General features: G+C 40.4%; 1 protein-coding gene across 3 annotated transcripts; it reads left to right on the plus strand.

The window, feature by feature from the left end:
- Window positions 1-23654, plus strand: LOC110842930 (zwei Ig domain protein zig-8). 3 transcript variants are annotated; one of them, XM_035854033.1, is made up of 15 exons: window positions 1-1523; window positions 1588-2224; window positions 8634-8749; window positions 8870-8893; window positions 19768-19785; window positions 20027-20105; window positions 20186-20214; window positions 20488-20503; window positions 20569-20650; window positions 20777-20849; window positions 21020-21112; window positions 21188-21294; window positions 21597-21619; window positions 21779-22862; window positions 22943-23654. In XM_035854033.1, exons 2-14 carry the CDS (start codon window positions 2119-2121, stop codon window positions 21919-21921), a joined length of 909 nt encoding a protein of 302 aa, XP_035709926.1. In that variant the 5' UTR covers window positions 1-1523; window positions 1588-2118; the 3' UTR covers window positions 21922-22862; window positions 22943-23654. The 3 variants fall into 3 exon arrangements, with proteins under 3 accessions (XP_035709926.1, XP_021944501.2, XP_035709919.1); XM_022088809.2 differs by having other exon boundaries at window positions 1-2224; XM_035854026.1 differs by having other exon boundaries at window positions 1-2224; window positions 21779-22858.
- The last annotated feature ends 553 nt before the right edge of the window (window positions 23655-24207 follow it).

Consider the following 24207-nt stretch of genomic DNA (forward strand, 5'->3'; position numbering starts at 1 on the left):
GGCCAGGATTACTTCAGAGCAGCAGCATCACTCTTCTCCAACACACGGATAACCACGGAGCAGCCCCCGTCATCCTCGTCGCTGAATAGTGAGAGAGAAATAGTGAGCAATTCCACACAGGCAGCAGATTTGCTGAACGACGACGGGTTGAGAAAAAGTGAGCCAAGTTTGGGGAAAGTAGAGTGGCAAGGAAAACAAGTCGTACGTACGTACGTATAGCGGAATCATACCCGTGGGTGGTTGGTGCGATTATCCACACAGTGCAGCAAGCAGTACCTACGAAGACGCTTAGGTTAGACGCTTGACGGTGGTACATATTGGTTGGTGGCACGGTATATATCGTGCGGTGGATCCTATCAGTGTTTCGTCGCTCATACATTTCTATGCGAAAGCACCGAGTTGACTTTTCCAGTCGCATTTAAACTCTTCTCGAATGGATTTTATTGAGAGTGTCACCGTCGTCTAGTCAGTCTCTGCTCTGCTCTCGCGGACGGGATTTAAGCAGGACTGAGGAAACATTCAAAGAGAGTTCTCCTCGATCCGTATTATACGACACCCATACGAACATTTTTATTCACAGCCTGTTTGAGTGAGTTTGCTTTCCTCACTCTCATCTCATACGGCACTTTACATACCACTCTCATCCAGCCAGGCACGAAGAGTTAACTAGAGTGCAAGAGGGAAACCAGTGTAAAATAAAACATAAAGCAAAGTCAACGCAAACTTTCTTCTCGCCAGCCCTTTCTCCGCCGCCCGCCTTGGCCTGCCTGCCTCCTCCTCCGCCTCGTCTAGTGAAAATTTACTTGACTTGTTTCCGAATGGGACAACTTACATCAGCTTACACGAGACGGGTCCTGATTGCGTGTGCTAATAAAAACCAGAGAATCCCTCTCGCTGCCCGAGTGGTGCAAGGAAAATCACCACGTTAGCATCTCTGCTGTAAATTTACGTTCACTTTCCCTTCGCACTCTCTCACCCACACATTCTTGTCGGTCCAGTCCTGGAGCAAATAAGTGGTCCAGTTCTTGCTAACTAAATGTACAACACTCGCTGGCACTGGGCTGTGTCTCGCACATATTCTGTGTTTCCCCGTGTAGCGAGAAAATGTGGATTGAGAAATTAGAGACTTTTCCTCCTGCTGCATATACATACGTAGGTTCAAAACATATGTGAAGCAGTTGTGCGAGTGGGAAAAAACCGTCGCAACAAATCTGAATGAATTGGTCTACTTTTCTCCTCTACGACCCTGAGCCAGAAAGAGTTGGTCCAGACGGTTTTGTGCTAAACTTTTAAAGAAATACGAAATGAACACAATGGAGAGATTATTGGGAAGAATGTGGGTAGCTGCTGCTAATAGCATTTGAACTTCTGACAAACGGTTTCTCCCTCACTACACTTTCACCAAGTATCAGTGTTACGCAGTTAAGAGAGATTTGGGGACAGAAAAAGAAGGACGGACGAGATATAAAGAGAAAGAGAGAGTGAAACAGAGAGCGAGCTAGAGGATGAAGCTGCCATTAAACGTAATGATAATGATAGTCAAACAGAACTGAAAGAGTATCACTGTGATTAATTACATTGCATTAGATTGTGATTCGGATCCTGCTCAACTTGAGTCTGCCCAAGTCTCTTCTTGAGAAGTCTGTCTGTACTCCACTTTGTCTTTTGCAGTAGCATTTATTTCCTCCTTGTTCTGTGGGAAATTACAGCTCCCCCACATTTGTGGCCCATCCAAATCTCATCCTTCGGAGAGGAGAAGACGAGGCCAGTTGAGATCCAGAATCTCTCAAGATCTCCCTCACGCGAAATCGATGTCGTTATACTCCTCACTTTCTCTGCCCTAATAATATTCATGGCTACACGATAATAAGTAGTAGGACGGATACAGATCAGTGTGCTCCCACTTCTCTCGTGGCTTTACAATAGTTCACAAGATCTGTGATCTGCATAACGAAACGGAACACAAAAGAAGGCTCGGAACAAGAAAGCTGCTGTACCTTCATCGTCGCCCGTTGTCGTCGTCCTCGTCCTCGTCGTGGTGGTGTGAGACACTTTACGGACCTCACGGACTCATATATTTATAGAAGCAGACTGCTCTCGCAGCAATTCTCAAGAAAGATGAGAGCTTCTCCTCATTATTATCCACCATGGACTTTTCTCATCTTTGCCATACCATCCTATTGTGGTTATGAGTCTGACGACCACCATCAAAATAATGGAAATGGTAAGAGTACTTTTTCCAAGTAAAACATTTTTGCATTATACAGAACAGCGCAGCACATACTTTTGTTGTACTCCAAACTTAAAGCCGAAACGATAGTCAACAACCAAAGCCACATTTCATATCCACACAAAACAGAAAAGAAGTGTGCTTTCTTATATTTAGACCGACGCGATGGGACCTCAGCTCTGCGTTCAGTCGAGTCTGTGAATACATAATGCCTTCGTAATATCCTTAATGCTCCACCTATGCATTATGCATCATAAGCGTATTGTATTCCAATTGAGAATCTTATTATGTGCTATACTGCTATTTAAAATGGCAAAAACTCCAATTTAATGCTCCCTGTAGAAAGTAATAAGCACTGAAAAGTGGACTGAATTTCTTGGCACGGGGGCATACTCCACACACACACACACCCACCGAGGAAAGAAAGCTGCTTTTTATTAGAAAACCTCCACCACGACCACCACCACCTCTTGACGGTGCACAAACATTACATTCCTTCCCTTTCCTTGTTATTAGTGGAGAGAAAAGGCATTGTGCCAGGAGTGATGCGTTTTTTACTTCAAAAAACTTGATGCCACCGCTGCTGAACAGCTTCAACACCGATAAATTGGACAATATACACATACAAATGACTAATTATTTCTCACTGTTTATTACTAAACTAGATTTGACTCCCTGTTTCTTAATAATTTCTTATTCATAATTGTTCCTGCTTCTAATATTTTTCTAAAATATTTAGTGCACATTTTAAGCATTACTGTGAATCTACATACAAATACATAAATATGTACATACAGACTCGTGTGTGATTATTTTAATTCACTGACAGACAGACTGACAGACCGTGTGGGTGTGCATATCCGACTAGCCATATGTTGGAGTGCTTTGTAGTACAGTTGGGGATGTCACGGCTTTGCAACTCCTAAGCCGATCGTGTGTATCCCCTGCTCGCCTATGGATCGTGTTTTTACAGAATTTTCTCCACTCACTCACACTTTAGTCCATTTGGGGATGTCGGGATATTTCTCACTCTCCTAAAGACCAATGTGCTCCAGTCTTTACTGAAGTCGAGCAATTCAATTGTCGAATGTAATTTATGAGCCGTAAACTTACGAGTTACGAACTTGGCAGAACAATAAAAGAATGACCTGTGAGCTCGAGTCTCTCATTAATAATCGGTAATGGTGAAATCTGAGAAATATGGCGAGCACGGAGCACATGCTGTGCAGTGAAGAATGAAAATAGGAACAACACGCTTCACATGATGATGATGGTCTTGGTGGTGTGACCGTTGGACGACGACCTGTATCGGTGAAAGCGCTCTCCTTTCCTTTGCATTCCCTGGCTGCATAAATCGAAAAAGGCTCCGGCCCCCAAAAAGGACACAGATTGATAAAATGCCACAATAAAGATAATCCAAGCAGAGAGCGGTACATAATAATCGTTGAAAATCTATCCTGCAACAATAACAATAAAGTGAATTCGCCACATCTCAAAAACCCATTGCAGGACAAGCAGCCGTGCTTGCTCAAGTGCGATTACACACATACGCAGAGCACATTGGAGTCAAAAAGCAATAATATCGCCGTAGTGAAAGCAGTTAAGCCACAAACCAACAAGTCAGCTGGCATTTGCTCACGACCTCGCGGAGAGAGTACGAAGACGGTGGGTGCGCATTATTAAACACTTTATGATTCCTGATCATCGTCGTATTTTCCACGCCCAAAAGTCAATTTCTTTGCCTTGTTTCACTCTAATGCGTTTACACCAACAAGCAATAAGCACCAGGGCTGTGCTCCTTCCAGAACATACTCTCCACGACATAAACATGCTAGATATTATACAAGATATTATTATACTACATACATATTTATAGCTCCAGACTCTTAATTTCTCTCCAAACAGCGACGTCGGCTATTCCTTCGTTTCGCTCGTAATTGATGAAATATTATTACTGTGTTTTCCCTCGTTTCACTTCCCACTTTCTTGGTTGCATGTTCTGCAGTGGTAATTATAATGTAATATATTTTCTCTAATTACTGTTTTCGTTCAGCTAAAGATCTATCATTACTCCAGGCTGCAAATTTAAGCACATGAATGGGTTGTTTGACACTTTCACTATTTTTTTCACACGAAGGTGAGTGTGAAAATTTTACTACTTTAAAATTCCTGTGAAGAGTAACGAAAATGATGCACACTTTCACTACCCGTAACTGGAAGGCCTGTAAACTTATGTGTGCACATTTCCGTAAATATGCATGTACCTGTACAAAGCCTGTGGAGTAAAATTGTTATTCATGGTCCCAGAGGGTCTGTTATGAGGGAGAGTAAAAGGAGAACCCTGTCGTTTTACGGACAACAGAGTACATGAAATAATGAGATAAGCGCACCAAAGTATATTTTTAATCTCTTTTTCAAATCTGAATGTACTCCCCATTTCCACATGTGTGATACAAGTTTGGAGGGAGGACTACTGACTGGGGGGCAATTGCGGGGAATAATTGCCCCAGCTACGAAATATGACACATCGCCATTCAACCTACCAACCATAATGTATGCATTCATAATTCTTGACTTGATATGCGCCCGTTCATGTGTAGAGGCAAGTAGGTACGTATGTGCGATATGGGGAAATAGTGGTGGTGGTGGCAGATAGATATTAGTATGCATTCAGTTTTCATGATTCTGTCTGCTTATAAATTACGTTTTTGTATGGAAATTAGGCTTATGACATGTTGTCCATAATATATTACGGCTAATTTACTCGGCCGCATGCCAAAGGTTTCGGGAGGAAATCATTATGTAACAAACTGCTGGTACTTACTTGTTTTACACGCCTAAATCAGATCATGGCGTAGAAAAGGGGGAAATAATGTGGTGCACATATTTACAATTAGTCATGATAGACATACCTATGTACCATGTGTGCGTAGGTATTTAGGCAGGCAGGCAGACGTACATTCACAACCCAGAGGCTAAAGTTTGATATCCAGCAATTATGTAGACGAAACTTGTTCCGACCTCGGAACGTCAAACTTGATTATGAGAGACGATAAGAGTGCGCCAAGAAAAAAATTTGAGGTGAAGGAGGCTGGATTTCGATTCGAAAATTAAAGTTTGGATTGCATCCTTCACACGCTGAATCTGTTTCCACACGTAATTAGTGCTTATCACGACATTTCCATTATTTTTTCCACTCTTGTCAACCTCGAATGCTTTATTGCTCACTAAATGCCAAATGCAGTACACATTCGGTTTGATCATTATTATGGGCGTCTGTAAAGGGAGCTCAGAGGCAGTTTAAACTTACCAACCACGGCAAATAATTTACAACATGTCAAACTTGTTCAGCCCGTGAAAAATGTACAAAAATGTACTTATCAGAATTTACAATCGCTGAGGAACTCTTACTAAATAGTTAGTTGTGGGTAAGTAGGAATGTACTTGTTATGTAAGACCCCGTTACATGTATAAGTATTATACATAAATGATACCCCCAAGCACTATGCTATGTACCGATGGGTGTAGTACTTGTGGTAATAAACTATTTGATCGCCTGTAAGTTAAAGTAGTTTGTTTGTGCGGAGATGGTAAAATTTATTAAAAACGAAAGGCCTCAGGAAACAGATTAAATATTTACCCTTGTCCATACTACTATTTGCAGGCAGACTATATACATAAATACTCGTGGTATGTGTGTTGTAGCAATGAAAGTAAGTTTGTTACTTAATTTAAATGATGCATATTGAGTTGTCTCTTAACCACAAGTCACCAAAGTAGTCTCTGCGTGCATGGCAAATACTTAGTTTGGTTGGGCAAGTCATTTGCTTTTCCGTTTATGTTTGCAGAAATCGACAACATGGAAGAAATTTCCGACATTCCACACACATTGATGCCTCGGAACCAATCTCTCGTCGATAGAGAAAGTTCATTTCCAAGTCAAATTCAAACTTTTTATTTGCGTCAAGTTCTCGGATGAACGCGCCTGCCCACCCACCTGCTTGCGCTCAACAAAAGCACGTAATAGGAGATGTTATGTCAACTGCTGAATTTGGCTCAATCAGAGATTTTCTCGCCAAATTAGCATGCATGGAAATGTAATGAAATCTCAAGTTTTTTGAAGCCATGTCCTTGTTTCAGAGTTTGTTTGAAAGTAGGACACGATTTCCTCCTCCTCTTCTATACCTTGTGACATGCATGAAAATCTAGTCGCAGATGGAGAGAGAAATGTTTCCCTCTCACGTCCTTTTCTCTCTCTCTCTCTCTGATTCCTCTCCCTTTGCACAAAAAGTTACACATGAATGAGAATTTTAAATAATTTTGGATTAGTGTGCTAACGTGTATACGAGGAGGAAAATAGAGCAGAGTGGGTCATGTATTTTGTGGGAGCGTTGAGCAGTCAGTTTGCTCATGCAGTATATATGTAGGGGTTGAATATGTACACATCGTTATATCCACGAGGAGTAGAATTTCTCCCATTCCTCCTGACAAAACGTGACACTACTGATTTTGTGGACCATTTTGCTACTACAATTCGGACGTTTTTAGCTGCCATTATTTCGCAGCTAATTTATGTTTAGAAAATGGCAGCCGAGAATCTCCGACAGTTGTTTTCTCTGCTTGAAAAAAGACGCTCCCAACTTTCAGCAATTCAAGTCTCAAGTGAAAGTAAAAGTGTAGAAGAATGGATGTAGAGTGCGGAGAGAAGAAGTATTGAATCCCAGCTCAGATGGTTCGTATTAGCAGGAGAAATGGCAATGGCAAATGGCAATAGCAATCCATTCATGCATTCATGGTTAGTGCCTGCATTACTGTACTCAGTTACTCAGCAGCAGAACATCCGCGACCCAAACAGCCAACGAGATTCGCCTCTCCAGCAACCAAACCATTTATATATTATTATATCGGTACTACTTTGTATAAGAGTGGCTCACGTAATGGCTTTGAGTTTACGGAGCACGATACCATGATGATATCCCACGCCACACCAAGACCACCACCATCACCACAACAGCCGCCGCCGACGCTGGGCCAAATCGGACTTCTTCAAGTAAAAGTTGGACCCACAATGTGACTATAATAGGCGAGGTATAGATGGCTATGGGCCTACGAAGGCTAGAGGCCAGCGACAGAGGAAAGCTACTTCTTCTTCTCTCTCCCCCTGTTGTGCGTCTTTTCATCTGTCCAGCTTATGGTTCTCTGGCTTAGCGCAGCTTAACTTGCCCTCTGCTTTGTTCTAAGGATGGAAGATCAATAATCGGATAACATATCGAACTTGTAATGTTATACCCACCACTTTCTCCTCTTCCTCTTCTTTTCTTCGGTTGGGAATGCTTTGTGGCGGAGGTTCATGTTGTTTGGAGCTGGAGGCATTGGTGGATGCTTGCGAACGAGTGGAACAACTATCCAAGCCAACACGAGGACAGTTGATGAGTCCCAAAAAAAGTGAAAGCAGAAGAAGGACGAGAGGAAAACAACCTCTGGCTGTATTCAGAGCTTGCCCGGAGAGTGTGTGCATACATACATGTGTGTACGTACATGGGAGAAAGCAGCGGATATTTAAAGCACGCATCCCCACCACCATCCCCTTCTATCACCTTCCATGCTTTTCCTCCTTGCCAGCCAAGCTTGCCAACAGAAAAAGGAAAACTGTTTTTGGCAAAAAAACGCTTGAGAAAGAAAGAAAGAAGAAAGAGAAAGAGAGGACACGGATAAATTTTGACTCGGTATTTTCTCTAACTTACGTGAGAACCAGGGCTATGTACAGTACCACCCACCTACGTCTACATACGTACATATATACCTGCCACTATTTTTCCTATTGGTATTCTATAGAGAATCTCCCATGCGAATGGCCAATATAAATTTTGCTGACTGTGAAGTAGTCAAGCAGTCAATTCTGGAGGTTTTGAGTGGGTATTGAAAATCAGATTGCAGAAACTAGCTCAGTGCACAAAATAATATAATATTGCAAGATTATGCCAAAATAATGCCCTGTCGGGTGTCCGTATCTGACAGGGAATGAAATAAATAATAAAATGTGTACGTTCTCCTGCACTCGCAGCCAACCCGGCGTTGTTACCTAAAGTTGTGTCTTGTCAAAGTTTACGATTCGCTCAATGAAAGAACTCCATTCGATTGCACAAACATTCTTACAACAAGTGTAGCCTCCGTATGTAACTCAATAAAGGACAAGTATAGAAGAGCCTGACAACAAATAAACTTAATATTTTATTGATGTGAGCAGCAGAGTGAAAGTCGGTCGCGAGTTGTGTACGGTATTTACATGTGTATAAAATCCCATTGTGCTGTGTCGTTATCATCGAAACAAATCTATGTGTGATATTGCATTTGGCTAAACTTTCTGCACTCCATGTTTTATTGGATGATTTTTTTGGAACAGGACCAGGCGGACGTGTGGAGCTAACTGGATTATACCCGGGACCGTATTTCGATATAGAACGAAATCATCAAAACGTTTCCACGCACGTGGGCACTACAGCCTATTTGCCCTGTTATGTAAGAAGATTTCATCAATTTCCCATTAAATTCAAATAAAATTGGATAAATTTGATACTCAATACGTATTTAGTACACACATGCCGTTTTTAACTATTTTTTTTAATTTGTTTTTTGTAGGTCAAGCAGCTCGGGAACAAATCGGTAAGTCAATTACTATTTCCGTCTGTACGTGTATTATGTTTCACCCACCGCGTCACGACCTCGTCATCTCGGTGCACATTACAAAACAAAATTCCTTGGGACGGAATAGGCTGCCCATTTTTTCGTGTATGTACTTTTACTTTCTTTCTTTTTTCTTATAACTTTTGTTGGAAGAGGAAACTTCCATTTTCGTGTTTTATACTTGGCACTTCATTTCACCTCCTACATCTCGCATATGAAAAAAACGAACGCGTGTCAAAACGAGAGGAATTGTATCAAGTCATGCAGCTGAAGAGAGTTGGGATTTTTCACTCGTTCTCAAACTTTTCAACTCAAGTTTAGCGAGCCCAAGGCAGAGAAAAATTTCATAACATTAATGTGTTTTACATAGGCATCGCCAATCTCACAGTCCGTTCCCTCCGCTTTGCTCTCTTCCATTAATGTGATGACATGTTCTCGTGCTCAATCCTTTCACTACTAATTATTGCCGTGGAAGAACCCATCAACCCGCTTTCTATGAAGGCTGTACATGCGTTCATCACCTCGTATTTTACAAAAAGAAGCTTATCCTGTCTTACAGCGCAGAGATTAAATGAACAAAGGATAGCACAGTTCAGGTTCAAATATATCCACATGCAGACAGATAGGTATACATCCATTGTTTCTCTTAAATCCTTCGTTTTGAAACTATACTACCGTTGGCCGTGTAATTAACATTTACTGTCTGCATTTACAGTTAATTTGCAATTTTTCTTTCCTCAATGTTGCTGAGGAAGGGGAATGCTTTGCTGTTCTGGCCGTATATATAAAATGATAGCGTAAATGCATGCATACATACAGGCAGTGAAACTGTTGTTCCTGGATAATGTTACCTTCCAGTCCAGTTACACCAGACTGTTGAAATTGTCTTTTACTCGAAATTGCCTATATCCTTCGTCTTAAAGGTCTCGTTTAATGGGGTGCTCAGGTTTAGCTTTTAAAAGCTATACATATTTAAAGCATGGGATGATTTCTCCTACATAATTTCGCTAAATGAGGGGCATCCACCCTCTCCACCAGAAAGTACGGACTCAAGAAAGTCCGCAAAGTGTATAGTCCAACCAGACTACATGCATGTATGTATGTATGCATACGTACATACGTACCAACCCCCTGCGGGTCTGTGTCTGTCTTCTCTTTCTTATGTATACTAGCAACGATCGATCTTTTATTCATTGCAAAATCACAAATTACGAAATCACTTAGTCATTGCCCTATAAGTACATGTGGAGAAAAAGGAGAAAAAAGAGAAGGGTTTGAAAGCCAAAGTGCGGTTATAGGTTGGATTGGATTGGATGATGCCTGGGAAACTTTCGCCGTCTTCACTTTTAAGCCCGCTGTGTCAGTGTCAGCAGTAAAGTTTTGTTAAAAATATATTGGAGCGGAATTACTCCAACCACCACAGAGATTGCCCCTCCACTTCCTCCATGTATAAGCGATGATCATGATGAACGGCCTGCTTGCACATTTCACTTCTCGCCATCCAAAGCTTTTTGAAGAAGTTTTCCCAATTCAACGGTTTTGCCATAAAGTTGTTGATTAGCTCAAGCCCTTTTGACTTTTCAGATTCAATAACTGCCCAGACAAAGGAGAAGTAGGCAGGCAGGCAAGTCAGCACAAGAGTCAAATCGGCTATATGCTACTTAGTTCTTGGTTATTATGGTTAGGTTGAAGTGAGGAGGGTAATATGCCTGCGAGTGGCGTAAGTAGTCTGCATATGCGGCGGCTGTGACTTGTGATAATAATCCAGCCGAGCGGTGGTGGTGGACATATACATATAAACGTCAAAAAGTTATTCCTAAATTAGATTCTCCACTAATGAAGTTTCTTCTCACACGAGTTCTTTAATTTATCTCTGGAAAATGATACTAATTTGACTTCTTTGTTCTTTCAACTTTAAAAAATTTGTCTTATGAGATTTCAATTCTCCGCGACGCATGGTGTACATTTAAGAGCACTGCATGTGGCGGTGGTGGCCGGAACAAGTTTTGCGAGTCAGTTTTAAACAAGGGAAACGGAGCAATATGTTACACGGCATCACAAATCACAAAGGCTCCCCTTCCCTGAGTTCATTTAGCCATGCATAAAGAGAGATAAAAGGTATAGTGAGACAAAAGATGCTTTCCGTGTAACCACTTTCTCCGACGCTGCCTCCGCCGCGGTATTGTACGTCGTGCCCTCGTCGTCGGAAGAGTGAAAGCGGCGTGTGGATGGATGGAGGGAGGCAGCGGCACGAGAGGGACTGGGAACGACTCGGAGGATTCAAAAGGGAGTCGAAAGGGTTTGGAGAGCGAGTTTCTCAACCGCAAAAAGCAATGTGAGTGGCACTGCTTCTGATAGATGGTTATAGAAAAAAGAGAGAAATCCAAAAAGAAAGAGGGTAAAAAAAGTTGGGCCACCAAGTCATATACATCCATAGTCAATGTTCATTGATTTTTGACCAATCCAGGACATTTCAACTGTTTCATACAATTCAGAGTGGAGGTATTTTAAAGAGAGAAATCAGAAATGACAGCCTGGAGTCAGCGGGTTTTTTTATAAGACTCATCATTTTTTAAACTCAATTTACCAGCCTAAGTGACCAGCCTAACTTAACTTGAGGGAACTAACAAAGTAAAGTGACAGTTTTTAGGATAAACTTCCCCCATGAGATTTCTTTCTGATTTTTTATCTCAACCAGCCGCCAATAATAGCCTTCGTCTGTTCTACACACACCACACACACTTCCAACTTTGGTCCAGACAATAGGCAGGGGTTAACTAAAAGTATACAGAGGACGGGTGGGGAGAAAATGCTTAGAGGTGCTCCTCCTATCTCGATTTTGTGGCCATTCCGGAGGAAAAATATCAAGTCTTCTCAAAGGGATTTGGAATATATGTTCTCGAGGATTTTAGAACTCGAAGAAAGGAAAGGAATCTATCTGTCCACTGAATCCCTGACAAAGATAATATATTATTGCCCGCTTTGTGACACAGTTCTTTTGTACGTACTGAATGAATACTAATTTCCGTCCGCAAAAGTCCTCCACACAAACCAAGCCAAGCGGAGAAAGCTCTCTCTACAGCATAGTGTATCTTATTCCATGGCTCTCTCTCTCTGTGGATTAGTCTGTTGTGTGTGAATACGGTCGGAGGAAATGTGGAGCAACTATGCATTCTTGAGACCAGTTGAGACTTGCTTTCTATTGAGATAGAAAGTTGCAAGAAGAAAACGCGATCTATGTGCATTGTGTGCTTATATGTAGTTAAACGGTTTGCTTGACAAAAAGAACGAGCTGGTTATATACCGCACAGCAACAGCAAGCAGAGCGTTTTGGGATATGTGGTTGTAGAGATCTCTGTAGCTGTACGCCAGAGAACATTACGACTACCACCCACTATTTACTAGACTATGTAGACTACTGACACTTTGTCCAAGCACCAACTCAACACTGTCAGCTCTGTTCCAGGAAAGTGGAAATTTCGAATGAAATTTCCGTTCGACTTGCTCAAGTAATTCGTATTGAGCCGATGGGTTGGTTTCATGTGAGAAGGTTGTGCGAGGAACAGTGTAAGCAACTTGTTAAATGACATCCTTTGAGTCTTACAATTCCACTCCATTATGCGGTAGAATGCTTATCGAGTTCCGACATGTAGCCAATAGGAGCCTTCCACCAACACCAGCAGAAGATGATCGAATCATAAGGATACCTTTTGACAGCAGGAAATTCTCAATATCCTTTCCCCAACTATTTTGTCTTTGTCTATTTCAACTGACCGGAACTTCAAATTATTGAGTCCTTTTATCGTGTAATCTTCCCATCGACGTGACTAAATCGAAGTTCTGCTGGGGCACGTGTTACCCATATACATACATATGTATACACATACTAGTTATTTGGACCATTGGTAAAAACATTGCATTTTTTTTTGCTCAAAGCTGCTCTTTGACATCATGCTTTCTGCAACGTGATGACAACACGTTACCAACGAGTCAGTTTTTTGCCTTTTCCGCCCTCAATATTCGAATACGTTTCCGGAACGTGATGATCATTCGCTGATATCAAAACAGCAAATATGTAGCAACAGCAACGACGTATGTATATACATATATAGCACATTCTTAGGCACTATATGCACATTTCCAATGTCGTATTTTTCAACAGTTGCTTTTTCACTACCTATAACTTTCCAAAACCTGTTGTCCTATATATTTGGACTGTGAGAAATCAAGGACTTTGCAAAGGGATATTTATGACCCACTTTGAAATCGCATGACGTTTATTATCTGGAACCTTATGGCGGTTTATGCTGAACCAGGCGATTCAGCGGTTGATTATTACATGTACTAGCTCACTGCATTCAATCCGATATTATTGGACATGGCGGCAACATACATAAAATAAAAATCTTTCCATTTCCTGTAACAGCAAAGCAAAAGCGTCGACTTGATATTGATCGTCACTCACGTATATAGAGTGAGCTAGTCCATACATACGTGCATATATACGTACACGAAGTATGTATACCATTATTGCCCATCAAGAAGTTGAATTTAGATGCAAGTTAAAGGAAGGGCCGAATGACTTGATATCATTTTCTTTGCTGCTCATGCAGGCACACCACACAGACACCAATAATAGTCAGTTGAATGTCCAAAGTCGTCGGGCACCAGAGTCGTATGTAGTAAGTAGCCCCTTTCTCTCCCTCTCTCTCTCTGAAGGAATGGCAGCAGTCGTCGTTGTAGTTGTTAGCTGAAATGTTTTCATAAATCCTGACGCCTTTTGGACGGAAAGGAAAAGCAAAGGCAGTGGGAAGATCACATATATATGAAAACTGTAAAAATTGTGAAAGGCTCTTTATGTCGGACGCATTAGGTATTATGTATTTGAAAGATGAATGTATTTTCTTATGCCATTCTGGCCCCTTCCTTGTGTGTGTGTGCGGAATGGGATGATATGTGTAATGGAATGCATTCCCCCATGCCCAGATGAGATATTATATTATGAACTCACTTTGGGTTAGAGAATTCGTTGCGAAATAAAAGTTGTCGGAGAGAAGGAGAAAGCATGCATGCCAGCCAAGAAGACTGGTCTGGATGGTGTTGTACTCTATGTAGATGTACGTATCTGGATGTATGGTGTAAGTAAGTAGTGGTGCAAGAAGGAGTTAGTTGGCCAAGAATAAGAGGAAAACTTGCTTGCCTCACAAAACTCTGCTGCTGCTGCTGCTGCTGCTTTATTATTATAGAAAAAGGCTGAAACTGGTTCCATCATAAGTAGAGTATCATAACTTTGCACTTTCATTGCATGCATGATATTTTGTGGATTGGACGAGGAGCTGGAAGAGCAAAACTACTACTACTTACTACCTTTCTCACCAATACACTCGCCCTAAAACTCTCCGTATATTATGATACAGCGATAAATCGAGCTTTAACTCAAATTTATTATTGTAAAGCTCCCATGAACAAGGAACTTCTTTTTCCGTTATGCTCTTCCCGTCCGCCTGCCTGCCTGCCTGCCTGCTGGAGGTGGTGGTGGAACATACTCGCGGTGGATGAACGCGAGTCGTCAGTCAGCCGACCTTTCTCATTGAAGTGGATATCCGAGAGAAAGCATCGAGCTGCTGCCTGCCTACTTTGTCTCATGTAAATTTCTGCTGACTTGTGATCACGGAATAAACGTGGAGGCTATGCTATAAAAAGAACCATCCAACTAGATTTCATACCTCTCACGCTATTGAATATGTTATTTTTCAGCTTTTGGTTCATGATTGATATTCTTGAGAATCAGACCAGAAGAGGAGAGCAACACGAGCCTCGAATAATTCAATCTTCAAGATTCCATTTCTTCAGTTGTGACTCCATTTCGCTTCTTAAGTATTTCTACATCCCTCAGACGCTTTCTGTCTCTTATCCCACTTTCACCGTCCACACGCTCCCTCTGCGCGCTCATTGAGAGCTTCTTCTCCTCCTCCTTCGTCTTCGTCTTCTTCTTTTTTGGAAGAATGAAAAATTCAGCGAGAGAGCTTTCCACGAATTTCACTCTCCCCAATCAATAATGATTTCCCTTTAGATTATACCTATAGTTCAAATAGAAATGATGTTTATTTAGTTGACTGACTCAATTTAGATTACATGAACAGACACTTAACAAGACCTTTCTGAGCGAGAAAAAAAGAGGCAGCATTTCACGTGGCGCTAAGACTGCTTATTCCAAGGGCAAGTTCCAACCCAGCAACGTTTTGCATAAAAGTTTCTCCCATCATTTTATACCTCTCCAATAATAACGTGCGTAGCTACTTTTTATGACAGAGTTGACAATAAAAAGACATGTCGATTGCTTCTCAAAAAAGTAAAAAGAAAATCAATGAAGTGATGGATCGATTTTGACATGAGATGGGCACTAGGAGCAAAGTTTGGAAGAGTTTCCTCATGCAGACTACAAGGTACATCATTAAAAGAAATATAATGTAAGAGGACGACAGTTGCCACGTTTTTAGCATCATGAGATGATGTTGAGAAGAAAAAAAAGTTTAAATACGGACCAGCAGACATGGACACACGGTCATGTGTCCTCGACGTGGAACAAATCCGTCCTTATTTACTACTTGCCTACATTGCTTATGGGAATGTAGGATTACCCTCTTTCATCGTCTTCTCCTTTGCACCAGAGTCATGCAGGTAGAAGTAATAGTGGAATAATACGAACAATCCGATCCGACGAGCTTTACGTGCTCCGTGCCTATCCATTAAATTATGATTCCGACATGCGGTACAAAATTACCAAATTTAATCGTTTAAAATAATATCATTTTAAATGTCTTGAGGAGACGTTAGCCAACATCGTTGCTCAGAACAGGAACCTCTCTCCTCATGCTGCCCCATACATTTTTTAGTTTAGAGTCATTTCGGACTGACTATCTAGGCAGTACCGCGGATAAGTTATGCATATCACAGCTTTCTCTTTCGTCCTCATTATAATAACCTAATAATAACTTCCACTAGTCAAGGTGGTCAAGGGAAGGAGTTGTGCATAATTTGGTGCCAAATAATAGAGAATACTTAACAAACATTCACGAGGGTGGTGAAAGTCCGGTCAATTTGGACAAAAATATATAGAAGCGGACTCTGTCCCTAACCCGAGCTAAATGAAGTTGCAAATGTAGATTTGTTTTGTCCTGAAAAGAATGTTTGTTGGTCACAGACCTCATATTTATTTCTGACATGATGGTCTGCTACTTTACTCTAGAAAGATAATTGATACGATCCGTATTCACATACAACTTAAATTTGGATCAAGTTTGAGAAAATCGCAAAAACGTAATATCCCAAAAAAGTACACTTTCCGACCCTAATGCCTCAGACCTACCTGCTCATCCTAGGGTACCGGGGTTTAGCTGACAAGTCTGGGGCCTACAATCTCTATCGCCTGGGTCCTCGCAAGGAATCTCGCAGCCAATGGTTCTAATGCATATCGTTTGTGATCTCGACTATCTCATTCCGAGAACCATCCTCTCCCTCGCAAGCACCCATCACGGACGGATATGAACACTTTTCTTGTGAAAAATAATTCGTGTCTGCTGGCTCTCATGTTCGTAATGAAATGAGGGCGAGAAAACTGAATGTGAGAGAATTTTAGACAAAGAGTGAGATACCGTCAACTAACTGTTATCGTGGCAAACTTTCCTGCAAGAATCTTTTCTACTGCTACGTGCACTACGCTGTTGTACGTATAAGTTACATATAGAAGAGTTTGCTTTGTTCCTACATACGAGGACACAACATATCTACATACATTACATATGTGCATGCACACACACGCAGCGGCTATGGAAAAATAAATTTTAGCACACCCAGTGGTGGTGGTGGTGGTGTTGGCGGCGGTGCTGGTGGATGGAGAAGGGTAATATTTTGCAAGTTGTTGGCGAGGAATCCAACTGGCCGAGTCACAAGATTTGGTGGTGGTAGTATGTATCTTTGTATTTAATTAATTTAATCTGTAATTTAATCTGTAATTTAATCTGTCAGGTCTATGACCACAAACCACCCAAGCTTACAACAACCATGGTCCTCTTTCTCTTTATATTAGTCACTCGGCATTAAATATTCCTCTATCTTTTGACCATTTGTTATGCAAAAACTTGGGAACAAACTGCTTGCGTTATCTGCCAGCGCTCGGTTACTCTTTTGGTCTCCTCTGTTCCGTTTCCTTCTCTCTGCTCAGTGCTTACCCTCCTCTCGTTCTTTCTCTTAACCTGCTGCTGGTCCAGGAGGCCAGGTATGCATGGTGTGAAGGTATATGCACGTACATAGGTACCATTTACATGGCTATTACCTCCCACCAACATTTTTTGTTCTCTTTTCCTCCTCCGTGCCTCAGCCAAGCCGTCCAGAGTTTGCTTTCATCGAAAACAAGGGTGAAGCAGATTGAGTGAGTGCAGATATTCTTCATGTGTTCGAACTTTGAACAAGTTGAAGTGGGCTGGAGCTGGAGGAAAGTGTTGGATGGATAGAGAAAGCGAGGTCGGTCGGTCGGTATGGAACACGCTGTCATGCAATTTACCCGGAAAGATTGATTACAAAACCCCAACCAAGAACCGAGAACAAGCCTATCTCTCTCTTTCTTCGGAACAATAATGCCTCCAACTTTTCTCTCCATGCTGCCGTAAGTGCTACATTGCTGCTGTTCCGTTACTGCTACTACTACACAAGACCAAATGGACCCTCAAACCACCCAATATCTATACATACATACGTTTTCCTGTGGACGTGAGCAGTGGGCAGCTCTTGGGAAAATTATTAATTTTTCCATGAAAGTTCACAAGAGAGATTGGGAGTGGAGGTCACACGAACGATCAAATTGAAAAGCGACCAATTTGCGAACGGAGAGCTCAATTTTACCTTATTAATTGTTTACTTGGTCCCCCTGAGGAAATTGAAAAACCTACCCAACATGTTTTGCTGTTTCATACGCAGTGGTTTCAAACTCAATTTTATATTTTTTAGCAGACAATAATTTATAATTTATATATTTATCACATATGTAATTTGGTGAGCATAGAACATTTAATTGAATAATTTCGCTTCTTGTTTTCTTGCACGCATCTAGTTAAGCAAGTTTGGACATTAAACGAGTCTTTATCTGCAATATTACGCCAATGCTAAGATATTTTGGTAACACTAATGTATACATCTGTACCTGGAAGCGGGTGGGCTTGCCGTAAGTAAAAGAGAGAAAATAATATTGCGGTCTTAACTGTCTGGAAATCTTTATGTCGTAATTGAGTCATTTTCAAGCTAGTAGATGTGTTTGGTGTGGTGGCTTCTTGCTCTGGTGGAGGTGGTGGTGGTGATACGGTAGTGTGTTTAATGGGGCGAACACCTCAACCATTTTATGATCTTCAGTGGACTTTTATGCCATTTATGCCTTGGAAGCATTACACTGGGGACATTATATTTCATGAATCTCCGACCGACCCATTGTTCTATGTTCAGCAGTGGCATCCGCTCATTCGCTCAAGCACCTCGCTCGTAATTGAAGGAAAACTTTGGAACTGGACTACGGACGACAGACCCACATCAACCCTTTTCCCAGTGCTTTCCACTGACCGAGCAAAAATTTCTTGCTCTCTGCTCCATTACTTGCAATATGTACAAAAACCTGTTCCCCAGTCCCCACCACCACCACCACCACGGACCACTAACTTAAATGACATTTGTAGCAATTAGAGATCGATATCCATATCCATTTGCCTCAACAATACGTAAATGCATTCATCCAAAAGAAGCAATTTATGTACATGGACTGTAAATGTGACTTTTTATGACGAGGACTAAAAGTCAAAGTTGTTTATGCCGAAGTGGATTAATGTAATAATTCTTTGCCATACACGCGTGTTAGCATCATTCAAGACAGCAAGTGTTGTTGGATAAAAATCCAATTTTGCAGATAAACGTAAAATTTTCACAAATTCCTTGAAGGCAATAAATTGTTTGCTAACAATACCCTGGAGAAAAGGGCGAAAACAGTAGTGTTGGGGAAACCAAACCTGTAATGTATAGACCCAACGGGGAAACTGCCTCTCGTCGCATTAGTGTTGGTGTTAGCGAAAATCCTCCGACAGTTTGAGTCCATAACATAAACTGCGTGTGATCAAATGAACCACCGATCAGATAACCGAGTCTGACAACAGAGGAGTTTCAGCCGTCTCATGCAAAACTAACTATAGCGTTTAATTCCGTCATTAGTATGTACGTATTTGTTTCTCTCTCACACTTTCACTCTTTTTGCATGCTATCGCGTTTCACTTTAGCGAGTTTGTTTGCAATGCCTCCAAATTGTTTCTGGTTGAAACAATAGGCCTTAAAAATACATGGTTTGAAAATAATGATTTGTCGCGAAACGAGAGAGACGGATGTGTTAAAGTTGGCATGACTTGGGAACATACTGACGGAGACAACTTGGCTTCTGCTTTGTGGGACGGATAGCTAAAACTACAGGAGAGGAAACTTTTCCTAATATCATATTTCATGTCATATCGGATTGCTGTTGTATTATTCATTTCAAAGCGAGCAGGTCAAACCCTTCTTTCTTCCCTTATGTAGGGTGATCATGGGTGGGTGTGCGAACTGCTAGTTGGTTGGGCTGCAAGAATGAAAGCATTTCTTTGTTCATCAAATTTGATTTAGAAGGAAAGTCTAGAAAATAAATGCGTGTGCAGTTTCTTGGTCTAAATATAAGAAGAACATCTTTTATTTTATAACGCATATCTATACCGAGAGAATGGGGGCAGAGAAAGCGGTGATATATTTTATGCCGTCTGACTGATAGTTCTTTTTCTTTAATTTCTTAGGTGGCGTGGATTCGGAAGGTAAGTGTATGACATTGACATTTTCAACACATCCTTTGAACGCAGAAGAAGGATTAGATGCTCTTGTTGGTACACTATTTTGACGTGCAATATGAATAAAATATGCATATGGCCCGTAGTAAAAGCGTTCATGTACAAAGTACACATTATTTATTATTCCTGTGGCATATGAGCTGGATAAATGTCATGCAGTAATATGAAAGATTTTGATGTTTTTTTTTTACTTTTTAAAATCTTTTAGGTGGATTCACATATTGTCACAGTGGATCGCTACACATTCATCGCAGATGAACGTTTCCAAGTCATTGCGGCTCCACCAGGTGAGTTATTTTAATGCCTATGATGGTTTGTTATGCAATTTTGAGAAATAAATTATTCATTACGTGTTGTTATGTCATAGGCGACTCTTGGATCCTACAAATCAAATACGTTCGTTAACTCATTCCATATCTTTCCAACTATAACTTAACGAATAATTTAGATTTTCAAATCATTAATGAACAAACTGAGAAAGTACCTTGAACAATTATTAATGTTAAAAAATATACAAGTATTCAGTTATTTTGAATGCGCTCATACATTTGTACCAATACGAGCTTACGTATTTAACAATTTCTCAATTTGTACAAGACTGGTAAATCTAAACAAGAGTTAACATAGAATTGGAAAGATATGGGATGAGCTAACGTGCAATGTCCACAGGTCCAGCCCCGAGATGGTAATATAATATAAATCAAAATATCATGAAAAGACGTGAAATGTATAAATCTCAAATATGAATAGATGGCGTATACGAGTGTCAGATATCGACTGAGCCGAAATTGTCATACCCGATCTATCTTACGGTTTTGGTCCCTACCATTAGGTACGTTTTTCCGCTATCCTCAGCAAAATCACAAGCACGTAATTCATGTCCGCTCGGCACTCGACAGTTTTTATTAAAGTTACAGAGGAGACAGTGATTTAATTTATAGTTTGCGTCTTTTTTCAGACTGGAGCCGCAAGAAAGTCCTCATATATGGGAGTCGCCACAGTCAATTCTGCAATTAAAATGCATTGTACAGGCGAGTGTACACACATAATAATACATTTCGTCGAAATATTAACAACAAACTCTATAAAAATGACAAACAAATTGAATTTTATTGAGCCATAATTATTAGATGAGAACCTCTGTTTGACAGTTATGCTTAAGATTTGACTCATGCTAATTGAATTAAAATGCATTGTGCAGGATTCTCTACCTGATAATGTTGGGAAAATCTTGTGGTATCATAATGGTCAATTGTTGGATAAAAACGATGACAAGAATTCCATCACCTTTCAGGTAAACAGTTTTCCTCACTTTACAAAGATTATGGATGACGCTAGATTAACATAATTATTTCATGTCATATTTTAGTCCAAGATAGAAGACGAGATGATTGTTGAAACAGCAACGTTCCGCGGAGTACAACGTTCCCAAAGTGGAAATTGGACATGCTACTTAAATACTGTTGGTTTTGCCAGGTAAGTTTGGCTTGTTAGATTTTACTTGTAAATTAGTGATTTTAATACACATTTGATTTATTAAATTCAAAGACAGACAATTAGTTTTTTAAAATTCCGAATTAACTTTATACAATTTCAATGAAATTATTTCATATACACCTTAAAAATTATTGTGAAAATATCTCAGTATACAAATTGTGATTTATGTGTAATAGTGCTCTCGAATCAAGAATCTCAATTTCACCAAAGAAATGTGTAGGGAAGCATGTGGAGTCCAAAATTCAATTCGATTGTTACGTTATAAAATGTTTTTTTTGCAGCGCCACTGTTGTCGTCACAGGTGGTAAGTACATGTCTGATCCCATGTAGGTCTCCTGATTTTCCACACGGGTAGAGATTCTCCTACCCACCCACCCACCCACCTACCCTAGCTCATCTCATCCCCAATACTTATTATTATACCTTGCAATAATAAAAAACATGACCTATTTCCTTTGTACAGGGGAGGCATCGGCTTCTCTCCAGCGTCCAACATATGGCGTGTCTAGCTCATCTTACTCCTTGATACTTTCTCTTAGCTCAACAACATACCAAAAGCTGGAAGCTGTTCTTTTAATATTCCTGCTCTACCTCGTAGAATTATAATAGTCAAGTTCTCTCGCCCAACTGCACTTTGGGGGGCTTATAAGGACTCCCACCAGAACCATCCTGACATTGCTTAGAAATATAGATCCTCTGACTCGACAAACTTAAATTTCGTAGGCGAGGTGTCATGTAATAAGTTTAAGCATACTTGTAATAATAACAAATTAAGCGTTATTCAGGCTAAATGTTGCATACTTACATACATACCTGCGCCCTATGCTGTATATTGAATTTAAGTGCAAAGGACCGGCAAGTGAGACCTTACGAGGGACATGGTCGTCAGTGCTACTCATATAAAAATCAATGTACAGCTTCAAACTCTTGTTAGTGATGTCATAGTAAATGTTAACTATAAATAAGTATCTTGAGAGTAGTGTTAATATAATAAATCTGCTAGGTATGCATTCTTGACTGACCTACATATGTAGTTACTAGTCAAGACCTTCGTACTGCAGGTCAAATGCGCGTGCACAATTTGATTAGGACTAATGAAATACTTAATTAGGCTATACAATAGGGATATGCACGCTGCTCTTTGATCGGGTCGTCCTACTTGCTGATCGTTAATGTTGGAGGTGAAGGGGAGGGAATGATGCGTCAAATGTACCTTTTATAGTGAGCAAATAACCACCCACCCAGACTCATCTTAAACAATTGCTCCCAAGCCCTTCCCATGCAGACTACCAGAACCACATCCATCTCGACTGATTGTTTCCCCGACTTGGAAGAATGATAACGTCAATGTCTACATATTTCCCCGACAAAATCGCATCCGATCCTGTCTCGGCGTTTTGGAGCCTGGTGCGTACGTATGTATGTGTGTATGTATGTACTAGGGAATGTAAGCTGTAATCAACAAAAGTACCTGAGATGAAACGCGCAGCGGAGGATGAATTGGAACCCATATAAATGCAGCAGAGGAAGAGAGGATATGCATGTATGTAGGTGGATCACTGTTGGATATATTGATTTCTCACGTATTATTACTGTACATATACTTCAACTTTGATTTCATTTGTAGTCCCTGAAGGGAATTCCTCAAGTGCTGACTGACCAGCAGCGGCAATCGACAAAGAAGAAGAAAAAAGAGAGGCAGAAATAAGAATTCGATACAAACAATTTGAGACGTTGTTGAGGAACACAAAGGAAAGGGAATTCCTGATACAATTTAATCCAAATCAGAAAAACCAGCTCTTATTGGATGTTTATCTAAATGTCTCCTTTATTTGGAGCACGATCACCATCAAGCTGAAATCTCAGCAGAATAAGTTGAACGAGAAAGCAACATCCCACACAACTGGCTGAACTCATCGTCGTCATGAAGTATCATCATCATCTACTTTCTCCACCCGGCCCGATGATATCCAGACCAAGGACAGCACAATAGCAGGATGGACTATCAGTGTCTGGGCCCAACCACTTCATAAATTTGATAACTTCTCAACAACGTAGCAAAGAGAGAGAGAGAGAGAAGAGAAGCGAGATAATCAAAAGATAACTTTTTATCCAATTGGAGCTTCGATTATACTTTCTTCGCTTTTTGGACAGGCAATTTCCATTTCAAACTAAATTGAATTTTATATTTGCCTTGATCACAAGAAATAAAAAAAAATTCCTCTTAATTGAATTCTGTAATTATACGAGATGAGAATAATCTTTACACAAATTACAAACAAAGTGTTATGTCTACAATATATTAAACCTTGAATAAAAAAACAGTATATAGAGCAAAATGTAATGATACAATTTTCTAAAACAAGTCGTTGCATATTTAATTTTATTAAATTTAAAACCTAATCATGCCAATTTAAATAAAACTGAAATCTTTTCAGACTTGAAAATGTAAATACTTTTTCCACATGTCACGCAATACCGACTACTTAGATACGAAACTGCATATGTATGCTTCATACAAAAATATTTAGCCATCTTACTCATGGTCAATTTCATTCATCTTCCGCACAAGTAAAAGTGGTCTGGGTGTAGTCCATACATAGATCAAAGCCATGCTTCATGCACATAAGACAACTACGATTAGGCTTTTAGTCATGCATTTTATTTGCATGTATATTTTTCTGAACTCCAGTCATCAGATTATTCACCATTGTTCATTTATGACCGTAAACTTGATATGAATCCACCTCACGAGACAGAAGATTAATAATTCTTCCCCAGAGAGACTGCAAATGTCTACCAAACGTATGCAAATTGCACCGCTTCTACATTTCTTTATGGGCTTTATGGAGTATGTTTTGTGCATTTTTGTCGGGTAGGGAATGAAAATGA

This window comes from Folsomia candida, unplaced genomic scaffold, assembly GCF_002217175.1.
Source record: "Folsomia candida strain VU population unplaced genomic scaffold, ASM221717v1 Fcan01_Sc001, whole genome shotgun sequence".
Classification (NCBI taxonomy): domain Eukaryota; kingdom Metazoa; phylum Arthropoda; class Collembola; order Entomobryomorpha; family Isotomidae; genus Folsomia; species Folsomia candida.